The sequence below is a fragment of the Toxotes jaculatrix genome, chromosome 17 (genome assembly GCF_017976425.1).
Source record: "Toxotes jaculatrix isolate fToxJac2 chromosome 17, fToxJac2.pri, whole genome shotgun sequence".
Taxonomy (NCBI): domain Eukaryota; kingdom Metazoa; phylum Chordata; class Actinopteri; family Toxotidae; genus Toxotes; species Toxotes jaculatrix.
The window spans coordinates 23,566,977-23,591,181 of NC_054410.1; the positions used below are offsets into that span (position 1 = coordinate 23,566,977).

Consider the following 24,205-nt stretch of genomic DNA (forward strand, 5'->3'; position numbering starts at 1 on the left):
GATGAAATCTAATTTGAAAGCAGTTTGCTTAAATTTCAAATGCTCATTTTGGTCTTGACTAAAAGTAGCAACTAAAAAAATAAATAAAAAGGATGAGGACAACTAAAACATGAACTTTTAATTTGAAGATTAAGACCTATTCACGCCTGGCATTAAATTGTCTCTCAGGGGACCTGACCACAAGTGGACAGTTCTAAGTACATCATTTCACACGTGGCATTAAAATGCACCTGCAGACCACCTGTAATTGGATCTTGCCCACTCTATATGCAAATAAACATAACCACAATTTAAACCAGTAGGACAGCAACTTACTTCCTGTGCCTTGTCTGGTGCAAAGGAAGAAGAAATCAAAACACAGACTAGGTGTAAACCAAATTACCCAAGATGTTTGACACACTCATGATATATATCGATGGGCTTTAAAAAATTTTGAGACATCATGGAAAAAGCCAACTTACACAATTTGCATGTGTTTACAATGAGTACATACCTCCTCTTATACAGAGGATTTCAGTTGTGTAGGTGGTCCTTCAATGTGGCCCAGGACACATTTGCATTCACACTACTAAAAGACCTAATGACCATTTGCCGCCCAGATCACCTCTGAATGTGGTCTGAGAGATCAGATCTCAAACGTGTCCTTGATGTGTCTTGGGTACATTCACACCTGTTCTTTGAGTGGTCCACTTGTGATCGGATCAACCCAGATGCATGTTAATGCCAGGTCTGAACAGGGCCCTAGACCAGGGGCCTTCAATGTTTTTCAGGCCAAGGACCCCGAAACTGATGGAGAGATGGAGCAGGGACCCCCTACCCCCTGTATATTTTATAAAATTGTGTTTTATATTAAACTGAGCCTATTGCCATGTTTAAACATACCTTGCTTTTGTGCATTCAGTACTAAGCTATTCAAACAATACACAGGTTCATATATTAATGTTTTTATTTTAAACATGTGCAAGGTACAGTGAGTAGGGTGGGTGTGTCACTGCTATTTATAAACATAGGTATCTCTTTTTCAAATAATATTGCAGCATGCGTCCTTGTGTCTGGGGTGTTAGCTGCGGGACTGAATAGGCTCTAAGCCAATTGAATTGTGCCAAATGATTGGCACAGCAGCGAAAGGGGCAGGTCCTCTTCTTAGTGTTCAGGAGGCTTGGAGGGACAGGTCTAGTCTTGTGCAGTGAGTGAACCGGTGCCCAACTTGAGAGAGCTCCTGTGTCACTAAATGTGTGCATTTCTGACTGAAAGATAACATCTTCTGCATCCATTTATCCATCCATTCGCTAATATGCTCAATTCATGTTAACGTGTTTTGACATTTCAATTTGTGGGGAAAAAATAGGGGAAAAAAATATATAAAAAATTGTCTAATCAACCAAAACTTTCACAACCCCCCTGCAGCACCCCCTGTTGAAGACCTCTGCCCTAAATATTTGACAAAACTGACAATACACAAGACATAATGACATGATGTCAATAAAATAATGGATTTCTTTAGCCTGCAAACATAGATGTCAGCTTCATTTATCTTTCGTTGTCATAACTACTTTGAGATTTGACGTGCTTGAGCATCAAATGTAAAGCTGCAAAAACACCACAAATTAACAAAGTCAAACTGGGACCAGAAATGTGTTTGTCTGTGGTAACTCATTGCGACTTTAGCTTTGCAGGTTTTACACATCACGTCTTGCTGTTCAGGATCGTCATACCTGAATCCAAAGTATGGCCATACAACAGAAGTAGCATTTTTTTTTTCGCCACCAACTCTGCTTGTCCCTCATGTTCCTTCTCAGCGTCCATGTCGGTCACTGCTGTTTGCTGAAAGCCGGGTAGTCACGTGAACATACTCCACATTGGTTTACATTAAATCGCAAATCGCAGACTTTTATGCGGTTACGTAATCGCACAGCGTGACATCGCGATTGCGATTAGATTAATCCTGCAGCACTAATCCTCGGTACACACACACTCATACACACACTGTGCACACATGCAATCAGACATTCATCTTAGCACATCCCAAAAGAGCAGCAGCAACACACAGGGATGAGGATTAGCTAAACATAGGACATATTTCAGCACTGATTTTTATTGTCCTTCTATCGCTTCCAACACCAGCGTTATTTCATTTCTGAACAAATAGTCTGCATTTAAGTATAAAAAAGCTTCACTAGAGCTGGCACGAGTTCACTCATGGCTTTGAATTACAAACCACAACTTCAGTCTCTTGTGATCCTCCCTTCCTGTGACTCCACACCTCCACAGTGTCAGTATTCCCTGGCTTCTTTAAGTTCCATCTGAAACACTTGTTCAGGGGGGTTATCTGCACACTCAAGCCCATTATTGGGCGGCCTTACTGAGTGAAACCGACTCCAGTCGCCTTTGCACAGGATCCAAGGCAGTACATCCACCTTGTAATGCAGCTCTGGTGAAAACTCTGTACTGATTAAATTTGGCGCTCCTGCTCCTTTTCCTCGTGTTATTAGTCTCATCTGATCATCATAACAGCAATGCTGTGCTGCTAACGTTGTGCTGTCATACGATAGCATTGAGCGTATGCAGAATCTGGCTGAGGGTTTATAGATGTCCAGGCGTTCTTTGGGTCCACTTGCATCCCTCCAGCGGTAAGTCTTGTGAAGTTTGGTGTCCTGGATGTTGACGGCACTGTAAACAGCCTCAGAAGGATAGGAGCAGGGGCAGCTGGGGAGCTCAGTGAGTACTTGGTGCAGGTACTTCTGGAGGAAGTCATTCTTGCAGCTTAGCCACTTCTCACAGCTGTCTACATCTGGAAAGGGGAGGTGGAGGTGGGGGGTAGGACAGTTAGTCTTGTTCAATGACATGACATTTCTTTACACAGCATTTCATTTTCAAATAAAACTAACATTGGTCCTAAAGATTCTAGTTTTCTTCTGAGTTTCCTGCTGCTCAGTATTTTCTGGACCCATGTGGCCAAAAAAAGGGCTTGAGTAAATTACATACAACATATTTTATCACTAAGATCAATTTGTTTGGAGAATGGAAAATATTTTAATAGTGAAGTTGTACACATAAAGATCTCAATTAATAAGGAGTCACATTTATTTGTGTATTTTAAGTCAAATTACATGTATTGTAAAAAGTGTGAGGACATCACTGTCTTGGTTTTCATCCTACATCTTAAGATACTATTACAGCTTAAGTTAGTTTTTGAACATGATAGAGACAACTCAATAAGCCTGAAAACACTTGCCCTGTTCTCACTCTGCATCAGAGAAATTGTAACTCTCCTCTAACAGCAGCTGCTAAAAACTGAGGGTCTTATTAGAAATATATACGTTCAGGCTGGAAAACTGTCAGAAAGAAAAATAACTTAAAAGATGTATTGCTGTTGATAGTGGATGCAGGTTTGAAAGGAAACCCATCCAACAATGGAATGCGTCCTCTTCTCCCATTGTATCCCTTGCTATGTTTGCAGGGTGAAACTAACTATCACATTCTCTGGCTGATGCTTAGTGGCAGGAGAGCAATAAAATGGAAAGTAAAAAGCAGTTCAAATATTTGTGGGAGAATGTCTGTGCTTCATTGTGTCTTTGACAGACGTGGTGCAGCAGCCCTCAGCATGTTGGGAAGGGTGAATTCTAAATATCAAAACCAGGCTTTCACACTGTGATTGAGTCTCTAACCCACCACTGAGTAAAACAATGTTTCATATACAGTCCAACCTCTTGGCTATAGTGTGGATGCATGGATCCTTTACACAATATAAAAACACACACTCCATACATACTTGTGTCCAGGAAATTGGTGCTGTTGGTGGTCTGGATGGGAGTCAGAACAGTCACTGTGTCTACAAGACAGACGCAGAAAGTCTTGAGGTGGTCTTCACAAACATGTTTGTATGTGCTGTACCTACTGCTAAGTCAAAAGCTTTTATTTTTTGTCAGTCATTTTTTCACCTTTTTTTGGTCAGTGCTACTAAAGCCACACTGTAGAAGGCTGTTTATTTGTAACTGCTAATCTCTAATATGCATAGACTGAAACATATTTAGTCTTTAGTATTTTTGGTAGTCTTCAGGCTGTCTTTAAATACAATCAAACTTTAATGTGGTCTTGCGTGGTGTGGTTGACACCCAGGCCTGGTGTGATATTTCTCTAGTGGCACATTCAGAATAACTTTGAAATAACTTCAAACATTACAAATGAAAACTAATGAGCTCTGGCCCAAGTACAGAGCCAGAGTTCATCCTTGCTGTTTCTCTTTCAAAATGTTAAAAAAAAAAAAAAAAAAAAACTGCACAGATTCTAGTAACATGGTAACTCAACTAAATATCCAACAGAGATTTAGAGATATCCCACTTCTATTTTTAGCTTTTTGAATCGATGACTGGTAAGGTAAAGTTTTATACTACTTTTGTTATTAAAATACCTTGAAGTGACTGATAGCTGTTAAACACGTTGGAATTATTTAGTCTTGCCACATCACAGAATTTCTGCTTCATACCAGCACAATTCTCCTGGTCGCAAGTGCGTGACTCTGTTGCAGTGCATGCGTAGCCACAGGAGCGAGTGCGTTTCTGGGTGCCGTGTCCACAGGTAACGCTGCAGGGAGCCCAGTCGCTCCACCCTTCCTCGTACTCTGAAAAACACAGGAGGGAAAGATGGATGAAGGGGAGATGCGCAGAGGGGAGAAAAGCCAAACTATGGAGTTATATATTAAGTGCTGGCTTTGAAGTTAGCCTAGTGAATTCCTCGCCCAGCTGGTGTATTTGCGGTATGCAATTAAGGAGCGGCTGAAAAGACTGGGAGAACGACAGCGTGGGACCTCTGAGATATGCTCCCCTGTATTTAAACAACACAGGCAGGGGGGTTGAGAGAGGAAGCGAACTTCAAAGGACAGGGGTGTGGGTGGGGGAGGTGGCAGTAAGGAGTGAAAGTCTTGCAGTGAGAGTGACGACAGCTGCATACTAACAAAACTCTTCACTGAGCTTTCAGAAGAGTACAAAATGAATGCCAACATTTTATCAACAACTGGAGCTTAATGTTGCATCTGAGCGCATACATCCTACAAGTTATAATTTAAACACATCTTAATGCTATCTCTGAAATAAAAAGCAGAAGAAGATAAGAGTATAATGAAGCCTTTTGAAAACAATGATACATCTATAAGTTCTCCTGCCTAATCAGAAATGCATGTCAGTGCATTTAGGCCAGACTCAAAGGTCTGGAACTGTTACCCTCAGACCTGTTTTCACACAGAAGTTAATGATGCACTGCCACTAAATGAATATTGCATAGTTTTGGAGAAAGTCATAATTGTGCTAATGATCAGGCAGGAAGTACAGCCAGCTGGCGTTTGTGTGTGAGAGCGAAAAGAGTCATTTGGAATATGAGCACATGAAAATGTGTGTGTTTGAGTGCAATCCGACTGAAATATGTACATCAGATGATTGTAAGCTCAAACACGTGCATGGTAAGGTGTGCACCAACACAAACAGTCAGCAGGGCAGTGAAATGACTGGACAATAATGACTTCACTTCCTCCTCAATATTTTTCAACTTGAAGCTGCATTAACACATTCTGTAGCCACCTGTGTGCAACAACTGAACACAACATTGACATATTATCACCTCATGAATTGGTACACTTGTTAGCAAGCCATTTACATCCAGCAGACAACAAGCAATGTTAGCATTCATTTCCAGTATTGCCCCTCTTTTGGCTCTGTTTTTTTGGTCTCTACCAATGCCTGGGCCAAATATACCTTGCTCTTCAGCTGCTAAGTGCTATAAATGTTCATGAGCTAGTCTCTGTTTGCTGCTAAGCAGGCAGTGAACAGTGGGTCTATCAATCTATTTCTCTGAAAACAGCTGCTTACTGCTGATAGAAATTGATGAAATGAAATAGAAATGAGCTGAAAGATACTAAAATGTTCTTTAGTGCTGACACAGACTGTAGAGATAACTCTCTGTGGGTTTGTCACTACGAGGGACCCATTTCATAGCACACCTAATTATTTTATTTGAATTTGATTGTATAAAAAAATTGTTATTAGTAGAGCTTTACATTCTTGTTTCATGCATGGCCTCTAGCTGAAAAACTGCAGCAAGTACTTCTTTCACCACAGCAGGACACAAGCTTGGCTACAAATTAATGCTAATGTGTTTACATCTTGTTCAGCTGACCAGTAGCCAAACAGATTAATCAATATTGCTTTAAAGGTTTTTTGTGTTTTCATGTCTGTCTCCTTATCATGCTCAAAATAATAATGTTGTCAATGTGGACATTTAGTAGGCATGAGCTTAGCATGTTTACCACCTTAGTGTCTTGGCATGCAACACTAAGGTCACCCCCTATGAGAGGGGGGTTGTTGACTTGACCATCTGAGTGAGAGGTCTACACAACCCGTTCCAAACACTCACTCAGTCACCCACACAAACACATTCTTGTCTTACTATCTTTGTGAGTACACTTAATGACATGATGCACTAGCCCCTTCCCCTAAACTTAACCATCACAACTGAATGCCTGACCCCAACACAGGTTCTGAACACAGGGATCTAGTCAGTCCTAACGTGGCCTTAGACTTTGCATTGCAAAGACTGTTAACACAATATTCAACAAGTACCTTTTTGTGGATAGAACTACTAGACTGAACTACTGTTTATGTGAATACACGTTGCAAATGATTCTTAGGATTTCTTGGATTTTCAGAACAAATTTCATCACAGAAAATATTAATTTTAGTTCCAAGAGTAAAATTAAAAAAAATTGTAATTAAACTAGAAGTACCACATGGTGGTGGTATGCCTGCAGTAGATGTAGAGGTAGAGGTTAGGGGTGTTTTGTAGTGAGAATGGCAATGTTTGGGAAGGTTAGTGTTGGGTCTTCACAAGCAAAACTTACACAAGATCACAGTGGTCTTGACCTTTGACCTCCAATACATATTGACTGCATCTTTGACAAGCAGTGATAATATGTGCAAAGTCATCACTCAAAATCAGAATCAGAAACATTTTATTACCAGGTATGTTACACATACAAGGAATTTGGCGTGGTGTTGTTGGTGCAGAACAGAAAACTTGCAGAAAACTGCAGAGGATCCAGGAGTGGCTCGGTGATGGCCTTGAGGTGGGTCAGGACGAGGCACTCAAATGTCTTCATGACTACAGAGGTCAGGGTGACGGGTCTATAGTCATTAAGTCCTATGATCCTCAGTTTCTTGGGGATGGGGATGATGGTGGAGGTCTTGAAGCAGGCTGGTACATGACATGTCTGCAGTGAAGAGTTGCTGATCAGCACAGTGCTTCAGGGTGGATGGAGAGACGGAGTCAGGACCGGCTGCCTTGCGGGGTTCTGCCTCCTGAAGAGTCTGTTTACATCTCTCTCCAGGATGGAGAGGGATGCAGTTGTGTTGGGGGAGGAGGGGCCATTGGGTTGGGGCTGGTAGGTGGTGTCAGGATTGTTCCATTGTCTTTCAAAATGACAGTAAAACTCGTTAAGTCTGTTGGTGAGGTGTGAGTCGTTGGCAGAGTGGGGGGCTTTAGGCTTGAAGTTGGCGACCTGCCTGAGCCCTTTCCATACAGAGGTCAGGTTGAGAGCTGGTGTTGTACCTTCTTAGAGTACAGTCGTTTAGCTTCACTCACTTCCTTGCTAAACCTCTACTTTGCCTCTTTAAACAGGTCCCTGTCCCCACTCCCGGATGCCCTTTCCTTCTCCAATCTCAGCTGTCTGAGTTTGGCTGTGAACCAGGGTTTGTCATTGTTATAACTTACCCTGGTGCGTGAGGACAGCAGTCCTCACAGAAGCTGATGTATGTCACAGCCTCTGTGTACTCATCCAGACTGATGGTAGCAGTCCTGAAAACATCCCAGTGCTTTGACGTCCTCACAACAGGAATCATGGAGACCATGGTGTGGTCAGTGTGACCCAGTGCAGAGTGAGGGACAGCATGGTAGGCATTACTGACAGTGGTATAACAGTGATCCAGACTGGTGTTCTCTCTGGTCGGACATTTAATAAGCTATCTGTATTTGGGGAGTTCGTGACTGAGGTTACCTTTGTTAAAGTCAGAGGACAAATACAAAGGAGTCCATGTTAGTCCGCTCCACACACAGAATCTGGTCGGTGAGTGTGCGCTGGGCCTCCTGCATGTCAGCCGACCAGGATGAACGAAAAAGTCTCTTTTTTTACCCACTAACAGCTGAAGTTCTTCCAGTTTGTTGCACAGTGAGTGACCGCTGGAGAGAAATATTCCTGGGAGTGCAGTGTAGGACCCGCGTCTATGGAGGCATACGAGCGCACCAGCGTGTTTACCTCTCCTCTAGCGCTCTTCTAGAATTCACACTTTTCTGAAAGGCTCAGGCCTCGGCCAACTCAGTGAAAGTCTCAAACATGGGGAGGAGAAGAGCCAACAGAGGAAAATATTGCCAGCCAGGATGGAACTAAAGCAGTGACCGTACAATGCTGAGCTTTTTTCGGGGCTTTAAATCACATTGTGTAGTTTTCCGTACCAGAGGGCATTTGTGATGATGACGATGATGATGTTATACCAGATGCTCAACTGACAAAGCAACCCATACTCTTGTCCAGAAGTTGAGAGACCTTCCATTGTTGATGCTGTATTTAACCCAGACATACCAGATCCAAGCCACTATCATTTACTGATGTATCAAAAAAGTTGAGTTGAACATTTCCAAGTTTACAAGTTTTTCATTTACAAGTTTATAAGCTGTAAAAGATTTCAGTCACACCCTCCTGACTAATATTGTGAAAATATGTAATACTGTGAGTAAAACTGCACTATTTTGGTTTTAAGAAAGTATTGTTACCGTAGTTTTCCTTGGCATGCCAGTCTTCATTCCAGTGCCCCTCCCAGTCACCCCCAGCTCCACTGAGGACGAGCTCCTCTGGGTCATAGTTTAAGTCCTCAGACTGCTCTTCCAAACTGGCTCTTCCCAGTTCATTCTCTAACTGCTCCGGGTACTCCCAGAACAGTGGCCAGAACAACTTCTTGTTACTGCTGACCCACTCTGAGGATGACACTGACCAGTCATTACGCTGACCCTCCTTGGCCAGGTCCATCTCCACTTCAGTCTCTGCCAGGGCTTCATCTACCACCTCAATGGTCACCTGGGAAAAACACAAAATACTTATTGTACGGTATACAGTATATGCATGCAGGGTGCAGTGACTATAATGCAAAAGCTCAGAAAAACTGTGCAAATATTTTTTTGTAAAATGTCACATAGGCCTAATGCATCTACACTCAACAACTTGCTTCAGCAGACTAAGGTTGAATAACCTCAGCATCCAGCCAACAGCAACATCATCAAGCAAAACTGATCCTTTTTTTTCCTGAAGTAGTTCATTGCCATAAATGACTCACACACAGCATTCACATGTAACTATCAATAGCCTCACTCTCCTAATGCCTTTGTATAGTTGGAGTCTGACAGCAAACAGTAGAAATGGTGTGATACTATCTGTTGCATTCAGGTTTTAAGTTTAAAGGAAAATGCCAGAGACCTTTGACTTTTGAGAGATAGTTAAACAGATACTGATGGTACTACCCAACAGATGCCATAAAGCTGTGTTGGGTGGGTGAACCACCCACCCAACTGTTTTTGTATGTACAGGCTCTCCAGTCTCAACCTCAACCTGAAACTTAAACTACTTCAGAGTTGTCACAGGTCTCTGGTGCACTCCTGCAATTATCTCCTTCTTGCTCACTCAGTTTTAATGGACGGCCTACAGATTTACCTTCTCACTCTTTCCATTTCACAATCATTATTTGACTGACAGATGTTAAGTGTTAAATGTTCTTGTATCCATCTTCTGACCTGATTTTCAGTTAGCTTTTCTTTTTGTCTTCATATTGGAGGATATGCCATAATGCTGACTAACTATTTAACTCATTATGTGACTTCTAAAACTAGTGAAGTGATGATTTAGGTGTGTCCTATGCAAGGGGATGAATACTTGTGCAAACACTTATTTTATATTTGACATTTAGATCATTCTTGACTTTGACATTACTCTGATTCAATTTTGTAAAATAATGAAACATGAAAACGTCCAGTGGGCAAATTTTTTATAGACACTGTATATACACAAATCCACTGTATACTTTCAAAGCATCATTTGTTTTGTAAGGTTTAGAGAGCTGGAATGTAAAAATTATTCTTTTCTTCTCTCTGCTTTCAAAACAGTTTAACCTGTTGACCTTTGATTAGTGCAGCTTCATAAAGCCAGCCACTATGCACAAAGTGCCAAACACAAAGTGCCAAACTACACATTTCAAAGGCTTCTGAAATTTGATCACTTTATTATTATCTTGATTCCTTTTATGCTAACTGAAAAAAAAAGTCATTTTTGTGCTAGTCCTCTTGTTAGACATTCAGTAAAGTGACCATAGTCTGTGCTAAATCCCAAGTGGAAACAGTAAACAGCTCTACCCTGATATCCATGTAACAATGTTATCTTATGGCTTGCTCTGATTATGACCAACATGATTCCTGAGAAGGCTGCTTTCCATTGGGTTCCTGTTTGATGCAGCATTGCCCAAATACACAATCGTATAGGAGAGGATAGAGGGGGGAGAACAGAGGATAGCTGAACGAATGACAAATACATTACTGCAAGTTAACCACAAAGTCAAGCTTGGGTTTAGATGTACTAAATGATCTCTTACCACTAACAGACCTAAAAACATAGCCCTGGCACACATCAGTTTATCCACTTCTTCATTATAAAAATAAAAAAAATATCTAAATTTGAGATAAATAAATTTGAGAGTCTAAATTTGACATATCTCACCAAAATAAATGTGTATTTTATAAGACAAAGAAATGATATACCACAACTTGACATGTTGGTACAAGCTCTCAGACATGATGAAGGGAGTGATGGCACTGGTACAGGAGAAGTCTGTTTATTTGAAATCAGATTAAAAGTGTTCTCTCTGTTTATGAAAGATGGTTATTGTGCAGTGTAGGAGGGGACTGGGAGAAATGAATGAAAAGTATGGCTAGATGGAAAGATGAAGTGATAACCTGTTCTAACTATGTCTATGTTCCTCTCTCACACAACCACACACAAGCATAGATGCGCGCACACACGTAAACATATACAGGTCTAGACAAAACCCTGGTTTTCAACTGCAACTGTTTATAAAGACAAAGCAGCTGTTGAAGACAGAGATTTCAACATGATGGATAGCCTAATATAAATCCTTGACGCATGGAGAAACCACTAACACAAGTTTTACCGGGTAACCGCGTGTTGCCGAGGGAGGAAGGGGAGGGACGCGAAGATGGCACCTAGCGAAGAAGCTCCGAAGGCCGTGTACTACTTTCTTTGAAAAACCCTTACAAACTGTCAACATTTTCTTAAAAAGGACACGATACTGATATGTCAAAGTCTTTGGCTGTGAAGCGGTGTGAAATTTTTGCTCGGGGACGCAAGGCAAACGTTAAAACAACTCTGCCGGAAATCTCGAGGAGCGCAGATGCTAACATGGCTAGCATAGTGGAAGTACTGAGCGAGCTGAAATCACTGCTCAGACTTTGGAACAAAGCTGGATAATATCGATACAAGATTGATCGGAATGGCAAATGCTTTGACTGCACTTGAAAGTAAAGTGATGGAGATAAAACAGATAAAACATCAGTGAAGCTGAAGCTCGTATTAACGAGACAGAAAATGCGCTTGAGAAAACTCAAACAGCACTGGAATCAGCGATTAAACGAATTGCTTTTCTCGAGGCAAAAACAGATGATCTGGAGAACCGTGGAAGGAGAAAGAACCTGCGCATATTTGGCATACGAGAGGGAGCAGAGGGAACACAATCACTCTTCGACTTCATCGCTGACAAACTTCCAAGATGGTTCACCCCCAAAAGTCATTCACACTGGAGCGGGTTCACCATACATTAGCCTCTGTTTCCTAAAAATTCAAGAGAAAGAATTTGTCTACCGGGAAACAAAGAAACGACAAATTACACATGATGGAGTCAAGATCACATTTGCACAGGACTTCTCCGCAGAGACGGCCCGAATCAGACGGGGGTTCCACCTGATCATTAAGCTGTTTGTCGACATCAATGCCTTCCGTGGTTTCCAACACAACCCCTGCAGGCTCAGAGTCCTGCATGGCGGCAAGATTCATCTCTTCTCAACACCACAGGAAGCTGAAGAGTTTTACAAAAACCTTCCAAAAGCAGCAGCGGGGGCCCGGGATGAGTGAGTCATAAAGGACATGCTCCTGATACAGCGGAGACAGATATAAAGACACTTTACAATACTGCACCTGCACAACAGAGCAATAACAGGTGACATCTAGAATATACAGTGAATAGAAGTTCAAAATATTTTAAAGTATAGTAATTGTATATACATATTTTTGTTGAAAAGATGTCTACATAGTTCAAGCTTAATTTGAACTGACTTTGTTTACATGTTGACAAATAAGTTTTCAAAAGATAAACTCACTATTTTATTTGGAAAAAGGTGACAAAAGTAATTTAAATAACACCGTTGATAGATACAGTTAGTCATAGAGTGTTATTGGTGAGGTCGCATTGATTAGTTGTTCCTAAATATTGTGGAGCAACGATGTTCTATGAGGGACTGTTTAAAATAGGTTTTGTGTTGAGTGTGTGTGAGTGCTTGAAAATCTGTGTAAACTTGCATTTTCATTATAATGTTCACTTTATTTTTATTTTTCAGATCCCAAATTTATCTCAATAATGCAATAATAATTTATGGAGAGGTCAAAACGGGAAAGTAATTTGAATGTCAATATTATGAGCTGAAATCTCAGGGGAATGACAAAATTAAGTATTGAATAGGATAAAATATTTAAAATCTAAGATTATTTTCATACAAGAGTAACATATGAACACAACCAATATACAATTGTTAAGTAAAAGATGGCCGGGTCAGGTATTTCATGCTTCTTTTAACAGTCATGCTAGAGGGGTCGCTATTCTATAAATCAATACCATTTCAAACCTTAAAGCTCATCAAAGATCCACATGGGAGGTACATTATTGTTCAAGGTAATATTGTGTCACAAAAAATAAATTTTATAAATATATATGGTCCCAATGATGATAACCCATCTTTTGAAAGATTATTCTTAACTATATCTGCTTTGGAGGGCCTCCACATAATAGGCGGAGACTTTAATTGTATTCTAGATCCAGTGCTGGATAGGTCTACTCAAACTGACAACACTCATACAAGAACCAGAAAAATACTTCATAACTATGTGCAAGACCTAAGAATAAACAATGTCTGGAGAATAAAAAAGCCTAATAGCAGGGAATACTCATGTTATTCAAGTTCATATAAAAGTCATTCACGTATTGACTATTTTCTAATATCTATGGAGTTACAATCTCAAGTAAATAAATGCTGGTATAATAGTATTGTAATTACCGATCATGCAGTAGCCTCCATGGAAATTCAATTGGGCAATGTTGAGCACTGTCCAAAAAGATGGAGATTGCAAACATTTTTGTTAAAAGACCCAACTTTTGTTAAATTTGAAGAAAATTGCATAGACAAATACTTTGAATTAAATAAGGATGAAACTACTGCCAGTATTAGATGGGAAGCTTTTAAAGCTTATACAAGGGGAGAAATTATTAGCTACACCAGTACCAAAAATAAATACAATCAAGAAGTACAGTCACTAGAAAAACAAGTTAAAACTGCTGAATTCTATCATAGTAATGATAAAAAAAAAAAACTGCAAGATTTGATTATTATGAGAGCTAAATATGATAAGTTAACAACTGAAAGAGTGGCCAAGAGTTTAATGAGGACTAAACAAGCATTTTATGACCAAGGAGAAAAAGCGGGTAATTTATTGGCCTGGCTGAAAGAACAATCCATAGTATAAAGCTAGCATCGGGTAATCTGACTACTGATTCTGCAGAGATAAATGAAAACTTAGTTAGTAGTTTTATAAACTACTATATAAATCAGAATACGGTGGAAATGAAGAAGCCCAGAATGCTTTTCTTGATCAATTCCAATTCCTATCAGAGGAGGACAAATCAATACTTGATCATCCATTAACAATAAATGACCTATTGGAAGCCATAGGAGATATGAATAGTGGTAAAACACCTGGACCAGATGGGTCCAAGTCTTTCTTGGACATTTGGAAGGGAAAGGATTACTCTCTACATATTACAATTTATTAATGTCTACTTCTAAAGATTCAGCAATAGATAAGTTAAATGCCTGGAGAGGTGACATCCAAGAAGAAATAGATGAAATAGACTGGAATGAGACTTGTTTAAAAGCACAGAAACAAACAATAAATACACGGTTTAAGCTACTTCAATATAAGTGGCTAATGAGGATGTATATAACTCCTGTTAAACTTCATCATATGTCTAGTAATATTCCAGACACATGTATAAAATGTTTAAATGAAAAAGGAACCCTTCTTTTCTGTCTATGGGAATGGCCAAACATTCAGAATTTTTGGAAAGATGTCATCGGATGTCTATCAGAAGTGTTCAGTATCAATATTCCTTTAAATGTTAAACTTTGTGTACTGGGAATCTATCCAGTTGATTTGATGCAAACACAGAGACAGACTAAACTACTGGACTTTGAACTTCTACAAGCCAGAAGAGTTATTGCACTATGTTGGAAGAGTGCGGATGCTCCTTCCATGAAACAGTGGATAAAGGAACTTTCAGAATGCATTGGTCTGGAAAGACTAACATACATTGTCAAAGGAAAACAGAAGGATTTTGTATATCTCTGGGAACCATATATGAACATTATAGAAGCTGGAAAGAGACCTCATTGGTAAAAATACGGGATCATTATTATGTTATTATTGATATATTATTATTGAATATGATATTTATTATTATTATTATTGTTGTTGTTGTTATGTATTTTTATTTGTACGAAATTTGTGCAGGTTTGTGTGCATGTGTGTGTGTGTGGGTGTGTGTTATTGCATGCATATGGGCTAGGGCAGACAAAAGCCAATAAAAATACTGGGGAAAAGTTTTACCTGTTATACTACAGGTAAAACTTATTATTAATGAGATGTTAGAGTCAGACTAGATATTTCCCCCTGCTTCCAGGCATCCTGACAGTATTGAACACACAGGACACCCCCCCCGGTACTATCCTCTATCAAATAAATGCATGCACTAAAATGCCCTAAAACAGTGGTTCTCAACTGGAGGGTCCCGACCCAAAAGTGGATCGCGGGCCCGTTCTGAATGGGTCGCGAACAGCTGGTGGAAAATCAGCGAAATAATGTGCATCTGTTGTTGGGCATGTCTTTTATTTTGAAAAATTTCTTATTTTGAAAGGCACACGTCAGACACGTGCAGCCGCCTCGTTCGGTAACCAGGGTAACTATCACACGATTATGGTTGTTGCAATGAGACAAGATGGCAAAGCGAAAATATGATCTTGTGTCTTTTGATATTTTTTATTTATCTTTTGTCCATGCAATCATAGTTGAATGTCTCATTTTGTAATATCTGCATGCATTTTTGATAATTTTACTCACTTTTTTTACCATGCTTTTGTCATGGTCCACTTTAGTTTCTTATTAATGTTGCCTGAATGCTGTGAAAATCCCTTGTTTTGTGGGGCTTTATTGTGTGCAATTTGATATTTACCCAGGTTTGTCCATGCTGTTGCATGGTCCTCAAGTTCGTCTTAATGTGTTCTGAATGCATGGATGCATATAAGTCAAATTTCTCATTGTTGTGGTTTAATTAATGTTGTCTTGCACTCTGCTGAATAAAATGAATATGTTAAAAGAAAGCTTTTTTTTAGAAAATTAATTTGCTTGGTTTGAATTCTATGAGAGTGGGTTGCGAATTAATGACCACAGGAAAATGTGGGTCCCAGAGTGAGACCAGTTGAGAACCACTGCCCTAAAATATATAAAAAGGATTTGGGTTATGTGGAAAGTTACTTAACTACATGAAAATGCACTGGCTTTCCAAAATAATTGGAACAATAATTATGAACTAATCATTTATGTCCACTTTGCTTTCTGTTCATATGTATGGATTTCTGTAAACCCACAAACAAAAAATGATACAGCTACATATTATAACAACATATATATAACATATATATAACAATAGTTAAACAATTAAAGTATCTGGCACATACCAACAATGCTTCAGCTACTTCTGCTTGTCATGCCTTCTATTCAATCACACATTACATACGCGTATATATCTGCACATCCAGAGGTTAAAGGGCCAGAACAATCTGGAATGCCATTGCAGTACCTTTGATTTATAAGTAAATAAATCTCTATGGCAGTTAATACATAATAATGTGGCCCCAAAGCTTTTTCCGGTCATGTCTGTCTCTGTACCAGCCCTCTGTCATTCATGGTTCTCACATCTTAAAACAACGATGAAAAGGAATATGTTTGTCTCTGGCATACTCAAAGAAGATGGAGTACTAAGACATAATGTGACCTTTTCATGGAATTCCTCATCCAGGCCAAAGCAATCTGCAAATTTCTGTTTAAATCCACTCCACAAGTCAAGTTCCATTATTCTTAAGGTCTCACAGTCACTGTGAAAAAGGACCTTTTGACCTTTTATATTTGGCTGTCATATGTTTCATATTTTCACTTTTCCCCCTGTTTTCTTTTATTTCTGAAACCTGGTGCAGATGTTTGAGGTTCATGGACAAGTTGAAGCACCCCACTGTTAAGGGTCCAGCATATGGTAACTTAAGACGCTGTCCTGACTCAAACCATCTGTACAGAGAGCTGGGATGAGTGGAGGGAGAGTGAGAAACAGCTTGGAGCATAGAAACTGAGTGGAAAGGAGAAGGGCTTGGTCAGCCCCACCACCTGTGATCACTCTCTTAATCTTAACACTGCACTTCAGTGATGATATAAATTCTTCGTATCAGTGACCTAAACCTACTTCCAATGATACAGTGAGTCCAGGAAATTCTGACCTCTCTCCATATTGCCCACCTGAATATTAGGGTTCTGTGAGCCCATGTCTGCATTGCCCAGCTCTGGGAAGTTCCTCAGGTCCATGATAAAGGGTTCAAGGTCATCCTCAGGTTCTGGAAGGGGGAGGACACCCTGGCGATGTTGCTGGGACCAGAGGTGTCTGGACCTGAGGGAAGATGGACTAGAAGGCAGAGTCTGGAGCAGGTTCTCCTGCTGCAGCTCCTGGAGAGTCTGATGACTGCTGCCATGGCTGTGCTTTGCTATCACCTGGGAGAGGAAAAAGACAATGAAATATTAGGTGAAATACCAAGAAATTGAGGAATTTCTTAAGGGGCAATGGTGTTAAAGCTTCTGACTGCTGGTGATACTGTAAAATAATGTGTTAATGAACATTACTTCATATTAATCTAATTTTAAAACTAAGCTTAAAACCTTCTTGTTTGACAAAGCTTATAATTCGTTGTAGTTACAGTTTTTGTTATTATGACTAAACTTACAGTTAGTCACAATTATCTCTATAGGCACTGTTACAGTTAAGGACATAGCCCTTAGTAGGGCTGGTCAGGCAACTGAATCATGTCCTAGTTATGCTGCTATAGACCTAGGCTGCTGGGGGACATCCCATGATCTACTGCGCACTTCTTCTTCTCTCTCTTTCTCTCCTCAGACCCACTCTCAAATTTATTAGCCTTTATTACATGTCATTAACTCTGTGTCCTCTCTGTCCCGTAGTCCTGTGTTTGTTTCTCTCTGGTCTCTCTGTCTCTGTACCTTTCTGCAGGTATCTCTGGCTCCGGAGCTGCATGTTCTGTGGTCCTGGCTCCACCCACCTGCTGCTGTTTATTGTTCACAATGATCCATTTCTTACACGTTTAATGTTCCATTTTGCTACAGATAAATATTGGATTAATATTCTTTGCAGACTGTAATGTAAATAATTACCTAGTCATGACAGCTTTTTGCCTCCGTGCTCTGTTTCCTATTATAACTGTAATCTGCTGAGCATACATTATCCAATAACTGTTCACTAACTGTAATGTAAATGCTGACCCACTAATATTGTCCATTGTCTGTATTATGCTGCATGTCCTTCTCCCCCTCTCCTCCATTCCTAGCTGTCCTATCTTCCTCCTTTTCCTCCTTTCACCCAGCCCGGCCATCGGCAGGAGGGTCCCCCATCTGAGCCAGGTTCTGCTCAAGGTTTCTTCCTGTTAAAGGGGAGTTTTTCCTTGCCACTGTCGCCTTAAGTGCTTGCTCTGGGGTCAGGCTCTGGGTCTCTGTAAAGCGCTTTGAGACAATTTTGATTGTGGAAGGCGCTATATAAATAAAATTGAATTGAATTGAATTGAATTAAATTAAATTAGATTCAACCTTACTGTCATTGAACAATGTACAGATGCGTAGAGGTGTGCAAAAAAAAAAACGATATTTAGATTTATATCGATAGATTTTAAAACAGTTTCATATTGGTATCCTAGTCCCATATATCGATATTCCTTCCAGACATTAAGGGGGCAGTGTAGTTTCACAGGTCAGTGCAGAAAATGGGGGCAGCTCTTCTTGTACAGATCACGTCTTTTGCTTTTTCAGAACAGAAGGAATGAGACTGCGGACAAGCCAGCCGCCTCTCCTTTTTGCGAAGTCAAGCCAGCTGCTCCAACATTTCAAGTGCTCCCATGTTACAGACTTTACAGTAAATAGACAGATGTGGTTGTGAAAGTCAGCGCTCGGATGCTACAGCGTACTGTCTTTTGCTGCAGTTCTTTAATATAGACCTTTCATTGCAGTTCAATGAATCAAATATTTCTGCTTTTCTAATGAATTGTCTTCATTGTTATTGGGCTTTATAAATCAAATATATTTATATTAAATGTACTGGATTGTTATTTAACGTTTTGTCATTCTGATCAAGGGTGTACTCAGTTTTGTTGCATATCTGATGTTACCAGATAAGTAACAAGAAACTGAAATAAAGAAAGATTAAATTAGGTTTGAAGTTATTTGGAGACTATGTGTAACATGTCCCTCTCAGTGTGCATCTGCATCACAATTAAAGAACAAATAATGTAAAACCCAATCAGACAGGGAGCTTTTTGTTACCCTAACTGTGATTTTGTTGTGAAATAGAGTCACACATATCTACATTTATTTAAATATATAGGTGATAGGCAAAGGGCACTTGCTTTGGTTCTGACTGAAGGTGAGAGGCTGTTTCCACTTAATACACTTAATACAAGGAAACAGAAAGAGGAAAGGTCACGGGGAGTACTGCCAGCTGGTCAGGGAGTTTCGCCAGGATGATGCTCGGTTCAAGGCTTATTTTAGGTTGGGTCGCTGACAGTTTGACTATCTGCCAATGTCAATGGTCAGGTCTATCACAAAAATGACCACTAACTGCAGGGAGCCCATTGGTCCTACCAAGCAGCTGAGCATTTGTTTGCGATATTCTGGAATATCAGTAGACCTATCCTACTGATTATCCAACAACCTAATCCAAACTCTCAATTACCGCACTATTTGGCAGACAACATGGCGGCGCAACCGATGCTTGCGATAGCCTCTGCTGACACTAGCGAGATAAGTTTCTCAGCGCAACAGGTAGTTTCATCCTTGCCCTGTAAGCCAGACAGGGCAAAAAAAAATTGATTTACAACCAGACTCTCTACTAGACACTAGAGAATGGTGTACTAATGGCCAGCCGCAAGAGGCAGGCCAGACATGACCGCAGACTCACCTGGAGACACCATGGTGAGGAAGCACGAGCGCTGTAACAGGTCACAAAAGTGGGGAAAGTGAGGTTGTATTAGTGCTAGGCTAAGGGCTAACCCCAGCAAACTCTCTGGTACCCCTCTGTCCTGTTCGCAAATGTTCGCTGTTTGGATGCTAAAATGAATTACGTCACCTTGTGGAGATCGCTACAGCATGAAAGTGAGACTGCTGAATCTTTGTGTTCACAGAGATGTGCCTGAGAGAAAAAAATCCCTGACTCTGGGATCGAGCTGGCGGGATTTACACTTCATAGAGCAGACAGAGCAACATCGCATAAGCTCCATGGAGGAGGCCTGGCTATTTATCCAAACAATTTATGGCACTGTGATGCTAAGACCATCTCCAAATCCTGTTCACAAGATGTGGAGTTTCAAACTGTGAATGGCAGACTGTTTTATCAACCCCGTGAACTGACAGCAGTCATCATCACTGCTGTGTATGTTCCACTGAGTGCAGATGTAAAGTGGGCAATGGAAGAACTTTACAACACTGATGAGTTTCATATTGTTGCTGGGGACTTTAACTAGGCACGTCTAAAGTCTGTACTATCACATTTTCATTAGCATGTTAATTGTGCAACAAGAGGGAGCAGGGCATTGTGTTTACACAAATATAAAGCATGGCCACAGGGGGCTATTCTATCCCTACAGGGCTGCTTTGAATGCACATAGTAGAGAGTCCTCAAAGAAGCAGATAGATAGATATACTTAGGTAGAAAGCTAATTCTGGGGATTGTATAGACCTACAGGAATATACAAAGGCTGTGCTGGGATTCATAAAGAAATGCACAGATGCATAAGATCACTAGCAGAGTTTGCATGTCACCTCCTTGGGGTCTGGAAATGATCCCACAATTTCTATTCCTGTCCGATGACTGACTGAGTGTCACCATTTCCTATGGAGTTTTGCAATGCAACCAACCAACAAATAAAAACCTGGACCCTTTTGATTGACTAGCTTGGCCGACTATTAGAGGAAGCATTGGTCAGAAGAAGCTGAGGGAGCAACATTTCACTGACTGACCTGAATTTGACTCCTGTTGTCTCTTTCCATGGGAAGAAATACCAATTCACTCACTAACATAGGTTCTTCCCTTTTCCATTTTTGAGTTTGCATAATAAAAGTGTCACATCACTTACTGTGGACACTCGTCTTCTATCTGCGAGGAAAAGAGAAGGGCATTTAGGCCTTGCACATTTATCATTTCTAAGGTTAATTTTACAGCATTTAGCCATTGTAAATCCCTCATGGCAATTTGACTTGTCAACATGAATTAACCACAGCTAAAAGTCTGTTTTAGCATGCTGCATTGTGTGAAGCACTCCAGCTGTAGTGGTGGTTGTGAATGACTGATAAAACACATTTTGATATATGACATATGAAATGTGCACACTGCAGCTGCAGCCAGAATGCATCAAATGATGTAACCTTCCCACAAACCTGCTCAGAAAGTGACTGTCAGTCAAGTCTTCTGAGTGGACAAATGGCTGGCTGCATTATAGACTATTGGCAGAAAGCATGGCTTTTACACAGCTGATGAAAAGGTGAAAGAACATTTTTGTGAGTGGCCTTTTTGATCTAGAAATCAATTGTACACTCTACAAGATGCAATATACAAGATACAACTTTTGGCAAAACAAACAATAAATTTGTCAAAAGGATATCGCCAACTCACATACCCCCGACTGTGAGTGAGCAAGCTGACCCCAGGACAGCATGCAGCTTGCAAACGTAGACCCAAGCAAGGCAAGAGGGGAGGGCTCCATTCTAGGCAAAGAGCTTGTGCTAGCAGACCACCGCTACCCAGCCTCTTGCTAGCTAACGTGCAGACCCTGGAAAACAAACTTGACAAGCTAAGAGAGAGGTTCACAACACAATGGAAAATAAAAGACTGCTGCGCTCTAATTTTCATTGAGACCTGGTTTTAAGACAAAGTCCCAGAACTAGCCGTTCTCCTACAGACTCACTTCGGACACAGAGGACACCAGATTGCAGCCATCAGTAAGGCCAAAGGGGGTGTTTGCGTGTTTATTAATAACTCGTGGTGTGGAGTTCATAAGCATTGCTCGCCAGATGTGGAGTTTTTACTGCTGAAATGCCGTCCCTACTATCTACCGAGGGAATTTACTGCTGAGTTTTTTTACATCCCCCGCGAGCCAACTCCACAGCGCCATCAGCACATTACAGACAGCTCATCCTGACACAGTTTTTATCGCAGCTGGCCACCTTAACCAACGCAATCTAAGGACTGGACTCCCTAAATATTATCAACACATGGACATTCCCACCGATGCAAGAAATACACTGGATCACGTCTACAGCAATATACGTGGTGCATGCAGGGCTGCACCCCGCCCCCACTTCGGACAGACCACATCTCATTGTTCCTGTGCCCAGCCTAAGACTAAAACAAAGTCTGTCACCAAACAAGTTAAACTCTGGACCACAGAGACTAAGAGCACCCTGCAGGACTGCTTTGCTCAGACAGACTGGGATGTGTTTAAAGCGGCAGCCACTCTGGAGGACTCTTTCGTAAGTATACAGGATTATGCTGAGTATGTGACCGGGTACATTAGCACTTGTGTTGACAACATTGTGCCCATTATACAAATCAGGAAATCCCCCAACCAGAAGCCCTGGATAAACAGTCAGGTACACCACATGCAGCGTGCTTGGTCCGTTGCATTTAGATCAGGCAATGAGTACAAAGTCGCAAATTGTGGACTGAGGAAAGCCATTACAGCAGCCAAGAGGCTGTACAGATAGAAACTGGACAGCTTCTACTCTACTGCTGACTCTGGGTGGATGTGGCAAGGTCTTTGAGTGATGTTCTTCAGACTTTGCACATTTTATCACTGCTTGTCAAAGACGGAGTCAATGTGTATTGGAGGTCAGAGGTCAAAGGTCAAGGTCACTGGGATCTTGTGTAAGTTTTGCTTGTGAACACCCAACACTAACCTTCCCAAACATTGCCATTATCAAAACAAAACACCCATAACCCCTACCTCTACATCTGCTACAAACAGGCACCCAACCACGCGGAGGCATACCACCGCCATGCGGTACTTCAAGTTTAGCTCTGCTTTTGGTTTCTAACAACTCCTGAGGGAAACATTTTGCACTTTGGTGGCTAAATGCTCCACTATGTCCACCAGTTACAGACAGATGACAAATGACAGGTAACAAATGAAAGGAAAACCCAATATAAGTGTATCAATAAGGTGTTGAACCACCACGTGCCCTGTGGATGGGGACACTGTCATCCTGAAAGAGACCCCTCCCATCAGGCCAGACATATTTCTTCATAGGATAAAGGTGATAACTCAGAGGAACTTTGCCAACCATGTCAGCAAAATGCCCCCCACCGGTTCCCCTCACTATAGAGGTCATAGCGCATACACTCAGGAGGAGCATAAATTTGATACAGTGCTGACAGAAATGAGTGAAAGATAAATGTGACTGATTTCAACATTCCGCAGCTCATTGGATGGCACAGTATTTGATCACTGATAGAGGAGAGGTAACTACCCTTAAAGCACTTTTGTTCAGAGGGTTTGAAAAATAAATCCACATCAATCAGAGTTTGTTAATAAGTTTAGTACTGTGAACAGACAAAACTCACACCACCCACAGCACTTATCAGCTTATCGGGTTCTATGTTAAATGTCGTTCATATGTTTTGAACCTAAAAGATTTACCAGCTGACATCAATATTTGGTACATAATTTGTTTAACATGAAATCTGAATTAACGTGTAGACTTCACAACTTCCAAATATACAACTGGGACGGAGGATGGTAGAATAGTTTACCTCAGTAAGAAAGGCTGAAGTGTTTCTTTTTAAGTTCGTGGGAAATCCGCTAACTGACACCGTCAATACAGTGAGGATCAGCGGCCACAGATGCGACGCTTCCCTCCGCTGCATCTTCACCACAACTCTGCGCTGATCTTCACAAAGCGACAGGGTGCAGAATCCTTCAGCCTACGCCCTCAGCTGCAAGGGCAGTGTTCAGACCATAGCAGGGCAGACCGGAGGGTAAAACACAAAAGCGGCACACATGTGCGTCTTCTCCATGCGCTTCTACAGGGCTGCCGTTCTGTCCTGAGCTGCTTCCTTCCCCGTCATTCGATCTCTAATTTCGGTATGTTTATTTCATGTTCCAGCAGGATCCCAAAATGAAAGCGACGCGAAGATTTCGAAGTGAAACCGTTTTCGGTGGTCTACTGCAACTTCCAACTGACTGGGCGAAAAGAAAACCACTATGTTCTCAGGTTCTCCTCTGCAGAAGCGACATCGAGGTAGTCATAGTTCCGTCTGCTTGTGCTCCAGTTTGTCGTCCTGGCTTAGAAGGAGCAACCCTCCCCTCTGCCATGGATGACGCAACGGAGGGAGGGAAAAAACAAACGTTAAAAAAGAAACACGTATATTATTATTATTGTTATTGTTATTGTTGTTTTTGTTGTTAC

The 24,205-nt window shown here is 41.0% G+C and overlaps 1 protein-coding gene across 1 annotated transcript; it reads right to left on the minus strand.

Annotated features, from left to right (window-relative positions):
* Positions 1–1,858: 1,858 nt before the first annotated feature.
* Positions 1,859–24,041, minus strand: ism2a (isthmin 2a). The gene is made up of 6 exons (XM_041060886.1): positions 23,550–24,041; positions 16,988–17,236; positions 8,815–9,115; positions 4,487–4,621; positions 3,773–3,832; positions 1,859–2,791 (listed from the first exon to the last, which is right to left on the minus strand). The coding sequence occupies exons 1-6, from the start codon at positions 23,661–23,663 to the stop codon at positions 2,274–2,276; spliced, it is 1,377 nt and encodes a 458-aa protein (XP_040916820.1). The 5' UTR covers positions 23,664–24,041; the 3' UTR covers positions 1,859–2,273.
* Positions 24,042–24,205: the final 164 nt, after the last annotated feature.

Coding starts and splice junctions, on each gene's coding strand:
- ism2a (XM_041060886.1), bottom strand. CDS start 23,663: ATGCAGCGGAGGGAAGCGTCGCATCTGTGGCCGCTGATCCTCACTGTA. Junction 4,622..8,814: donor GCATGCCAAGGAAAACTACG/GTAACAATACTT, acceptor TGTGTTTTTCAG/AGTACGAGGAAGGGTGGAGC. Junction 2,792..3,772: donor CACCAATTTCCTGGACACAA/GTATGTATGGAG, acceptor TCCCCTTTCCAG/ATGTAGACAGCTGTGAGAAG.